Genomic DNA, 10,259 nt, shown 5'->3' on the forward strand with positions numbered 1-10,259 from the left:
TATCGAAATCGAACAAAATTATTCGGCGGAAATCGGAAAAAAGCTAATATCGATAGTTGCCATCCCTAAGGCAAACATAAACAAAAGAGAAATTATTCAATTAAAACATTTTCAGCGAAATAATACGGGCCTATTCCAGCTTCAATTGGCCCTGATATTATTGGATAAAGCTTGCTGTACAAAATAGGGGATACATTAGTAAACATTATTCTTAAAGTAAAAATAAATAATGTTTTTAAACTTAGCTCTCAGGATTCGGTTGCGTATTCTATTTCGGGTTTTTTTTTGGCAGAGCTGGGCATCTCGTGGACTATCCTGTGCATCTTCAACCCTTGATTTCTGGCAAAGGTCTTGGGGCAGTGAGGGCATTGGAATCGTTTAGCTGGAACAGGTGGTTTTAGGTGAATCAGCCTATGTGTTTTCTGGCCGTGTTCCGACACGAAGGTCATTGGGCATTCGGAGCACTTGTAACGCTCAGTGGAGTGGGTTTTCTTGTGCTCCCGCATCCTATACATTGAATCAAAGGTTTCATCGCAATCCGGACATTCAAACGGCATCCCATTACTATGTACGCTCATTACATGCCGCTTGAGTGAAGATTTGTATGTGAACGACATGGTACACTGTACACAATTGTACTTCCGCTCTCCGGTATGGGTGGGCATATGCGCAGCGAGTTGCCCCTTCTGTTTGTAACTTTTTGCACATTCAGTACATTGGAATGGCCTTTCGCCCGTATGCACCCGCATGTGTATTAACAGGTGCCCAGCTGCCGCGAAGGATTTCGAACAAACGCTGCAGTGGTGTGAAAGCGCCTGTTGTTTCGGGGGCTCTCTAGGAAAAATATGAACTTTGTGATGTTTCCTGAGGCCACTGGCGCTCTGAAACGTTTTCTGGCATATGAGACATTCGTGCCACCAGTTTGGGTCATGTCTCCGGACGTGGCGAGTCAGAAATTGATGCGATTCAAAAGTCGCCAGGCACTGAGTGCACTGAAAGGAAGCAGACGGGCACTTTCCATCAGGTTTGATCAGCAATAAGTGCTTATTGTAGCGTTTTTCGTTGAAAAAGGCTGCGTCGCATCGGTCGCACTTATAAGAACGACTTTCCGCGTGGCGAAGAAGGTGCCTCTTAAAATTCCACTTGTGTTTAATACTTTTGTTGCAAAATCGGCACTTGTACCTATATGTGCCGTCGTCCTGGAGTTCTTTTGAAAAACATTCGGCATCTTCTTCCGATACCTCCGAATCTGTACTCACATCCTCCTTTAAGGATGTCTTACCCCTGGCCATTTTCCTAGATTTATGGCTCCGAGCGTGACGAACCATTTGGATTTCCTTTTTAAACCTTTTTTCACACTTTGGGCACTTGAATGGGCGATCCATAGGCGTTCCATCCGCTTTGTGGGGAACACGCTTATGTGTCTCGTAACGGGCTTTTTGGGAGAAGGTCATATGACAGCGTTTGCACTTGTAGGGAAGCCCGGCAGTGTGCATCCGGGCGTGTTTTCGCAGATTTGACAAATATTTGAACGTCTTGGGGCAACGAGCGCATTTGTAAATCTTTTCGTCATCGGAGTTACATTCTAGTTCCGAATCCTCATCATTATGGTCGGTAGAAAGGTGATTTTTGTAGCGTGCTCTTTGCGTATAGACCTTTTGGCAGTGTTTACACTTGTAGGTTCGCTTTCCCGTGTCAGACGGGTGAGCGTTTAGGTGTTTCTTGAGGTTTTTGGCAAATCTAAAGCTCTTGGGACAACGGGAGCACTTGAATGAACCCGAGCCTTCGTTTTCGGAGTACTCAGAACTATCTTGAGACTCCACGTATTCGTCCTCCTCATCGTCCTCCTCATCGTCATCGTCATCGTGGCAGCTACTATCTCTATCACTTACTCTTTCGAGCAAACTTTCCTCATCGTCGCAGTTTTCGTTGACGTCCGTGGGAAGCTCTGGGACCTCTTCCTTAATAATGGTTTCAAAGTGGATGCTCTCACTTGGACTGGGGGGCTGTTCCAAGCTGCCATACGCCAGAAGTTCTTCATCAATGGGCTCGTTTTTCACCAGGAATGTGTTTTTGTTTCCGAATCCTGGGCCTTCCTCTTCACTGCTCCTGAGTTTATTGAGCAGCACATCGTTTTTGCCCGAAATTTGTATAAACGCTTCCTGAAGAACGTACTCCTCTTCGGTCGCCTCACTCTTTATAGGTACGTGGCGGCTCAAGACAGCAGGATGCGCCATCTCCTGTCAATTGGAATAATTGGCGCTCAGCAGCGGCTACAAGAAGTCCGGCTTAACAACAAAGTCCACGGGGTTGTTAGAATCCATTAATCAGGTCAAGTGCTCCGCATTGTTTTCTGAAACCGCAAGAGAACGACATTAGAAGGTAACTTAAACAATAAAATAGATGACTTACTTAAAAAATGCGGGAAATAAACAGCTTCTAAAGAGAATATCTTATTGTTTGCGTTTTTTGGCATGCAGTGTTGTGAAGACATTCTCTGCGGAACGTTTGCAACACTTTTCGATGAAATCAGCTGTTCCTTGCTTCTCAACACTGGAGAAATAGCTATAAACTACATAGTAGCCGTTTGGCTAGGTGACACCGGGAAAGGTTCACTCCATTTAGACTACAAAAATCTCTAAACTAAATTCAACGTAAATTTTGATAGTTTTCCGGAACCAACAGCACCATCCAAAAACGCCTATCCTGTGCAGCTCATCTCTCTTCTTCTAGTCCTCCAGTCTCCTACGCGAAGGTAAGTATTTTTCATTCGCTTATTTGGGGGTATTTTGGGCGAGGGGTAGCCCACAAACTGGGCGCTCTCATTGCCAACGAATATTACGCACTTGCAGAAAAGCCTATGATATAATATTATGTCGCGTCCCCTGAGTCGCGTACTGGGCAGTATTGCCCCCGGCAGCCTGCCCAAGGCAATTATCCGAGCCGATCTGCTTCGTTCCCAGTCACTTGCCCATGGACATGGCCTTCCCATGGCCATTCAGCGGGCGAACTACTCTAAGCGCAACGGTTCCCCCCCGGATGCGGGGGAGTCCTACAAGACAGTCTCCAAATCACGGGACCTGGACGATGATGACATGAATAGCCTCGAGGGCGAGCTCAACTGGGAACTGACATCGTCCAAGAACAACAGATTCTTCCTGCCAAATGCCACGGGACCCGCCTGGCAAGGCGATAGCACCACCGTCGGCTTGTTGGGGCCGCTGGCTGATCTAGTGAACTTTTTCCAAGAACCGAATGTGGACAAATCGCGCTTAGAGTTTTCTTGCTGCCCGTGTCCACTACTCATCCGCGAGTCGCTGATGGAACTCTTTCCAGTTCGCGCCGTTGCCGAGAACGATACGCACATCACAATGCTGATTCTTAGCCACGAAGGAGACATTGAACAGGGTGCTGCGAAGGTGAGTCTGGTGGCGCATTTCTCATCCACAACATTGTAATATGTCCTACCTTTCCTCCAGTTTGTGCTCGCTGCTCGGGACATGTGCGATCGCCTTCTATCGCTTGGCTACTGGGCAGACTTTCTAAATCCGTTCAGCGGACGCCCATATTTTATGCCCAAAGAGGGAACAACGCTTTACAAACAAGACCATCGCTTCCGTGGACTGAACATGCGCCTGTCGTATCAGAACAACTGCCGTGTAATAGCTCCTGAAGAAAACGATCGCACCCGCTTCTCTGGCACCATATATTGTACAGCGCCGAGTCACTACGCGCAAGTGGTGGAGTTGTTGCTACCGCCTGGTCACCCTGGGCTCCAAGAACTGCCACAATAAAGCGATCGCATACTTAGATTATCCTTGAATCTAATTCATAAGAGATATAGGTAGATTGAAAGGAAAAGAGTTGCAAACACACGCCAAGAAGTTGACGATAAAGATGAAGAAGCTTTTTAGTGATGATGACTGTGTTAACTGTTTAGGTTTTCTGTTCCGAAATTGTGTATAGATATATAGGCTTGTTAAACTATATATGCTGCGAAATATATTCGATAAGAGTTCTGTTTCCCTCAACATCAAAAATTTAATATCTTCTTGCCGTATGTACATACCTTTTCTCTTAAATATCCTTAGATTTGCATTTTGATTTGCGATTTTATTGATCCTAGGTCGTCACGTAGGATATAAAACCTGTATAGATTAAAAATATAAATGCCTAGGCCACCGCCATCTGGGCACAGTGCCTTTCGATCTCCTTGAGCCGATTAATCAGTGATTGCAATTCTTCCGCGTTGCAAACAAACTCCACCACAGTGATCCGCTCACCACTGCTCTGCCGAAAGTGGCCCAGGTTGATGAAGAAGTTGGCCACCCCCGTGCTGCTATCTGAGGTGGAGGATTTCACGTCGGACACAATGCGCCACTGAACGTCCGTAATGTGAGGGAAGTTGTGGCCCAACTGCAGCTGCCGGAGAATCAGGTCCTTGCGGTTGTCCTCGTAGACGCGGGCTAGCTCGTCGACTGCCGTCGTGTGGATCGAGAGGTTCTCCAGTTGCTGGCGCAGCGCAAGGCCATCCCAGCCATGCTTGGTCGCCACGGCGTATAGGGTGACTACCGCATATTCGCTTTGCTTTGCACAGGCGGCGTTTGTAGCATAAATCTCCGGAACTGGCGCTATGGCTGCGGATTAAATAGCTAATCAGTCGAGATAAAACTTTTTAGTTTCGTATACTCACTTGCATCTGGATGAAGCGTCAGTTTCATGGAATTGGCGATCAGTGTCTTGGTAAGAACTGGCGAGATAATGGTTCCAAGATTTTTAAGGCCCGCCACCACAGTATCAGACAGGAGACTGACACCCTCGTCCATCTCCAGACTTGCCAGCTTAACCGCAGTGTCGGCCATCAGGCGGTGAGCAAGATATAGTAGGCTTTCGCCGAATCAATTACAGGATTAGCTGATGTCTTTTATAAATATTTTTATTATCAAAATTGTAAACAAAACAAGTGAGCAATGCGTTCAACAGCACTCTTTTATGGCTTAACAGCTCTTTACTTAATTTGTATAAAACGTAACAGCTGTAAGCTTTTAAGATATAACGTGAAGCACGCTGTACACATCTCACATCACTAGAAATTGTATACAAAATTAGAGCTATCTGCTAGACTATATAAAAACATTCTAAGGCTCTGGGTTGGCAGTTATCGTACGGTTTCAGCATTACATCCCTGTGGGCAGTTTTCCCTCCAGCATCGATCTCATCTAGCTCCGATTCTGGGACGCAGGCGCACTGGAAGTTCTTGTTGCCCCGACTATACAACTTCCGTGGATAGCCCGAGGAGGAGCGCGTTTTACCGTCGCCGCTGGTGTTGGTGCACCACACCCGCGTGCCCTTCGCCTCACTCCACTCGATGTTGCAGCCGGGATACCGATTCCTCAGCTCCTCCGCTTCCTTCTTAGCATCCTGCGCTTGTTCTAAAAGCGCCAGGTATTTGTGATGATAGGTGGTCAGGTCGCCCTTTTCGTTGTAGAAACGTCCTATCAGCTTGCCCTTGTATATATAGTCCTTTTGGTAGAAATCACGCCAACCAGCCAGACCAATAAGGTCATCAGGCTTTAAGGCGAGAACGTCGTCAGCCGTTTTTGGATCGTAGTCTTCGAATTCCCCGGATATGAAAGAGACGGAGGCATCTCGCCCCACAAAGAAGTGGTAGCTGCAGCCGGCTCCGTAGTGCTTAATTCCACGGGTCACGTCGAATACAGACCCAAGCAGGGCCAAGTAGAGGGGGCGCCCCTCTTCACCATTGAAAGTGGCTAATTCAGCTGCAGTGAAGAGAGTGACATCACCAGTTTGAAAGGCCACCGGTATTTCGTCACCGCCGCCGGCCTGGTCCAAATAGGTGTCCGTATATCGACGTAGAAACTGTTTGATCTCCGTTTGGTAGATTCCAACCAGAATTGCGGCTATCACAAATAGAAATTGCAATTTAAACACCGGTCTTAATAAGCCAAACATTTTTTTTATTTGTTGCTGTTTGTTTCCAATGTGGGGGAGCGCCTAAATACGTTACGTAGCTGTTACATGTTACGTTGTGCTTCTGTTACGAGCTTCTGTAAAGCCCAAGTGTTTCACCTGTGCAACACCACACTATTAGGCGCCAAATTTAAAAAAAATTCAAACAAAATTTTAGACTTGCACTACACGTTTTTATTAGAAAACCTTAACGACGACGAGCGACACAGGCATCAATGTGGCTGTTAACCTCCTGGAGTCCCAATACAGCAGTGGCTGAGGCGCCGTGGGTGCAAAGGTTTCCATCGGTGAAAACGGCGGGAATGCGTTCACTGGTGGACTTGCGAATGGTTTTTATCGAGGAACGGGCGCTAATCAGGTAAACGGAGGCCTGGATGTAAAACTTAGCCATGCAGGACTGCTTGAGGACCGAATTTTTGTACGACTGGCACTTGCTATACGTGGTTCCCAAGTTATAGCCACCGTAAATCAGCTGCTGGGTTGCGGCACTCACGTCGGAAGCGATCTCGGCAGAAGTCTTGGCAGCCACGACTCCACAGGAGATCAGTTCCTCATGGGCAGTGTCAACAATACGGACGATCTCCTCATCCTCGGCGGCCACGCACTCGGGGCTCTCAGCACGACGGGCTTCCACTTGGTCCAAAGCCTCCTCCAACTCTTGCTGCGGCTCCACGATAATCTCCTCGTACTGGTGCAACAGGGTCTCACCAGTTGACTTGCCCAGATCAGTCAGCTCGTCCACAACGCTGCGCACCTGAGCGTCCATCTGGGCTGGCCCATCGGCCGGCAGGCTCCAGCCGCTGGCCACGAAAAGGGTGAGGACAATAACTACGGCGTACTTCATGGCTTCAATAATTTGAATGTTTCTTTGGCCCAGGGTGTCATCGTATTTATACCCCGCCAAATCCAGACTTCAGACGTCGGCGTGCTAATCAGAATTATCTGAATTGGCGGCCATAAACTCATGGTCTGCCTTATAAATCATTCTTCGCGTGAACTTTACATTCCCAAACTGCTATTCAAAGAGTTTGCTTATTGGGATTTAGATTAAACACACAGCTAAGTCGCATAATCCCACAAAGAACAGTACACAGAACAGTATAACATGAAAAGGTGGCGAATATTATGGATATTATGCTATAAAATTTATTATACGCAATATTTAGATAACTTTAATTATTTGAATTTTTTTATTGATAAAGTTCAAAGCCATTGAAAAGAACGTTCAATTGCTATACTTGGATTCCCCCAATAACCGACTAAAAATAATAAACAAATGTCTCAAGTGAGTCGTTGATTGAATGGCACCTCTATTTTTGCACTGACATCGAAATGACTTTTAATCGAAGCCCAGTGCGGACCATAAATTATATGACATTATCTTTTATAATTAAGGCATTATTTAGATTTAAAGATTGGAGGCGATTTCAAGTAGTGAATCCAGTAATAGATGTCCTTATCGCCCCGACCAGAAGGGAAATAGAATTTGCCACCTTATCGGGCACCCAGCACTCTCCACACTCTTATTTTGGGGCAGTTGGAGAAAAAGGTAGAGGAAATAATTCTGATTAAACCAAAACAAAGACAGAAACCAAATAATGGGAAATACTTTCCATTCAGGCACACCACACCAAATAAACCGATAAAAGCTGACTCTTGAATTATATATTTTAATTAACTGACCCACAGATACGGCATATCTGTGGGCCAGTTTGGGAGCCGGATAGGTCTCCAAGTTGTATAAAAGACAAGGGCAGTGCCCATAGAGTTTGCAAAACCACCTCCAATCAATCATGAAGAGTATAATTTTAGTCTTGGCCCTGGCCGTGGCAGCTGTAAGTCTCCCCTTACTATAAATCCACCAGAACTATAAACCCATCCTTTTCCTTAGATCTCTGCCTTGCCCCTGGAGAACGACCAAGATGCAACTGCTCTGGACTTGGCCAACGAGCTGGGAATCGATCTTAGCCTGGACTTTGGCATAGACATGGACCTGGAACTGGAACTGGAACTGGCGGAAGATGGCACCGTGGCAATTGCCGAATTTGGAATTTGGAATAAGCTGGTCTCCAAGATCATTGCCAAGTCAAAGGCCCTGGCCAAGGAAATCGTACTGCTGACGGAGCGTCAACTTTTGAAGATCTTCCTGTACCCGGTCCACCAGCTTGAGCAACTGGTCGAGGATATCGAACGACGGGCGGTGGAAAGCGAAGAGTGCGTGGCAAGGGAGTCGGTACACATTGCCGGCATCGTGGAGGACACCACGCTGGAATTCGTGGGCTGTGGACGCGATGCCGCCGTCAGCTCCATCAACATAATCCTGAATACCAAGCGTGCGGTGTTCCAGCTGATCCTCGATGCCTACCGGCTGGCGAAGCTGAAGAGAAAGTGCGACTCCTACAAGAGCGATGCCTTGAAGAATACCTGCAAAGTCAAGCTGGGCGCTAAAATCGGATTGTTTGCCTTCGAAGGCCAGAAGTCCCTGCGCTACCTAATCGGTCTGAGACGCAGTGTGCCCGCCGTGGCCCACGATGCCACTTCCTGCACTAATGCAGCCACCGCGCATGCCGTACAGGGCTTTGACGATATTAATGCCAGTATCAACACCTGCATCAATACTATTTTCTTCTAAAAACTTTGCAACCTGTAAACATTAAACTAAATGCATTCATATTTCCACTTGATTTCTTTCAACGAACTACATACATGTAGACATCGACATCAGATTCCTAAGCTGGAGAATCTCCTTCAAAAACCGTGTAAGTGCCCCTATGGCACACGGCGATGGCTATATCTTTCCCAATTCTCACCCGATTCATAAGCGGAATACCTTAAATGATTTCTAGGATGATTTGCCATCATTCTGCATCAAAATATGGAAACCAAAATATTTTTCGATTTTTTGTCCAATTTTCTAGGGGATCCCCTTCAAAAACCGTGTAAGTGCCCCTATGACACACGGCGATGGCTATATCTTTCCCAATTCTCACCCGATTCATAAGCGGAATACCTTAAATGATTTCTAGGATGATTTGCCATCATTCTGCATCAAAATATGGGAACAAAAATATTTTTAGATTTTTTGTCCAATTTTCTAGGGGATCCCCTTCAAAAACCGTGTAAGTGCCCCTACGGTCCACGGGAATGGCTATATCTTTGTCAATTCTTATCCGATTCATAAGCGGAATACCTTAAATGATTTCTGGGTCGATTTGCTATCATTCTGCATCAAAATATGGAACCAAAAATATTTTTCGATTTTTTGTCAAATTTTCTAGGGGATCCCCTTCAAAAACCGTGTAAGTCGAAGAGTAGAAATAATTTTATGAGAACATACTAATAAATACGTTAACCCGAAGGATCTATATCTTTGCCAAACTTCCGAATCTCACTGCCAGTAGGCAGTTTAGAGAATAAATATACATTTTGTTTGAGTTATTACTTTTATTTAAATTTGGTTTCATTATCATTCATCGTTTTCAAATACAATAAATAAACATTTAAACTATTTAGTGGTATGTATATATGTATATATATATGCACATATATATATTTAAATCTTTTTTAATATTTTAAATAAGTGTATATATATTGTATTTAAGGGGGCTTTCACGTCTGCCACCACAATTTCCTTGCTTCCGTTATCGTTTCGGTTTCCACTTTCACTTCCGTTTCCGTTTTCGTTTCGTTTCATAATTGTTGATCTGTTCGTACCAAAAATGGGATTCTCGAATGCCATTTTGGGTTTTGTTTTAAAAGAACTCTGTTTGGTTTGGTTGGTTGTTTATATATAAGTAAATTGCTGTGTTCGGGCTTACGTTTGTCAAATATCGTCTAAATACTTTGTATATATATCGTAATCTGCTCTATACAAATACACGTATGTACCAGTATGTATGTATAAGTAAAAGTAGCTGTTACATAAATTCTAATGTATAAATTGTTGTCTACTCAAGTATGATGCACATACAAATACAACTATGTTTGCATTTATGTGTGTATGTGAGTGTGTCAGCTGTACATATGTAGAATGTATGTACTGTTTCAATATTTAGTTAAACGGTAGCTAGTATATATATATATATATGTATAGGTTTTCGCTTACATGTGTCTGTTTTTCATATCAATGTGTGTGTTTTTGCCATCTTTTATTTTTTATTTTTAAAATTAAGAAATCTCTTGTACACATTTTTTAACTTTGTTTTCATTGGAGTTTTTATATCATTTTCTTTAGCAGATTTTTTAATCATATTTTTCGTATTAGTCAC

At 44.6% G+C, this 10,259-nt stretch overlaps 6 protein-coding genes across 6 annotated transcripts; 2 read left to right on the top strand and 4 right to left on the bottom strand.

The window, feature by feature from the left end:
• Window positions 1–108: 108 nt before the first annotated feature.
• Window positions 109–2,527, bottom strand: LOC108123880 (zinc finger protein 431-like). The gene is made up of 2 exons (XM_017239280.3): window positions 2,413–2,527; window positions 109–2,353 (listed from the first exon to the last, which is right to left on the bottom strand). Exon 2 carries the CDS (start codon window positions 2,235–2,237, stop codon window positions 249–251), a length of 1,989 nt encoding a protein of 662 aa, XP_017094769.2. The 5' UTR covers window positions 2,238–2,353; window positions 2,413–2,527; the 3' UTR covers window positions 109–248.
• Window positions 2,528–2,586: 59 nt separating this feature from the next.
• Window positions 2,587–4,045, top strand: LOC108123881 (uncharacterized). The gene is made up of 3 exons (XM_070282973.1): window positions 2,587–2,755; window positions 2,853–3,419; window positions 3,480–4,045. Exons 2-3 carry the CDS (start codon window positions 2,874–2,876, stop codon window positions 3,792–3,794), a joined length of 861 nt encoding a protein of 286 aa, XP_070139074.1. The 5' UTR covers window positions 2,587–2,755; window positions 2,853–2,873; the 3' UTR covers window positions 3,795–4,045.
• LOC108123885 (COMM domain-containing protein 3) lies at window positions 4,017–4,864 on the bottom strand. Its single transcript, XM_017239285.3, has 2 exons — window positions 4,694–4,864; window positions 4,017–4,637 (listed from the first exon to the last, which is right to left on the bottom strand). Exons 1-2 carry the CDS (start codon window positions 4,860–4,862, stop codon window positions 4,174–4,176), a joined length of 633 nt encoding a protein of 210 aa, XP_017094774.2. The 5' UTR covers window positions 4,863–4,864; the 3' UTR covers window positions 4,017–4,173.
• A 54-nt stretch (window positions 4,865–4,918) lies between these two features.
• Window positions 4,919–6,030, bottom strand: LOC108123882 (neuferricin homolog). The gene has a single exon (XM_017239283.3). The coding sequence runs from the start codon at window positions 5,971–5,973 to the stop codon at window positions 5,119–5,121; it is 855 nt and encodes a 284-aa protein (XP_017094772.2). The 5' UTR covers window positions 5,974–6,030; the 3' UTR covers window positions 4,919–5,118.
• Window positions 6,031–6,142: 112 nt separating this feature from the next.
• LOC108123884 (uncharacterized) lies at window positions 6,143–6,858 on the bottom strand. The gene has a single exon (XM_017239284.3). The coding sequence runs from the start codon at window positions 6,833–6,835 to the stop codon at window positions 6,179–6,181; it is 657 nt and encodes a 218-aa protein (XP_017094773.2). The 5' UTR covers window positions 6,836–6,858; the 3' UTR covers window positions 6,143–6,178.
• A 593-nt stretch (window positions 6,859–7,451) lies between these two features.
• On the top strand, window positions 7,452–8,644 carry LOC108123797 (uncharacterized). Its single transcript, XM_017239106.3, has 2 exons — window positions 7,452–7,826; window positions 7,883–8,644. Exons 1-2 carry the CDS (start codon window positions 7,785–7,787, stop codon window positions 8,621–8,623), a joined length of 783 nt encoding a protein of 260 aa, XP_017094595.2. The 5' UTR covers window positions 7,452–7,784; the 3' UTR covers window positions 8,624–8,644.
• The last annotated feature ends 1,615 nt before the right edge of the window (window positions 8,645–10,259 follow it).

Source organism: Drosophila bipectinata, chromosome XR (genome assembly GCF_030179905.1).
Source record: "Drosophila bipectinata strain 14024-0381.07 chromosome XR, DbipHiC1v2, whole genome shotgun sequence".
NCBI lineage: Eukaryota > Metazoa > Arthropoda > Insecta > Diptera > Drosophilidae > Drosophila > Drosophila bipectinata.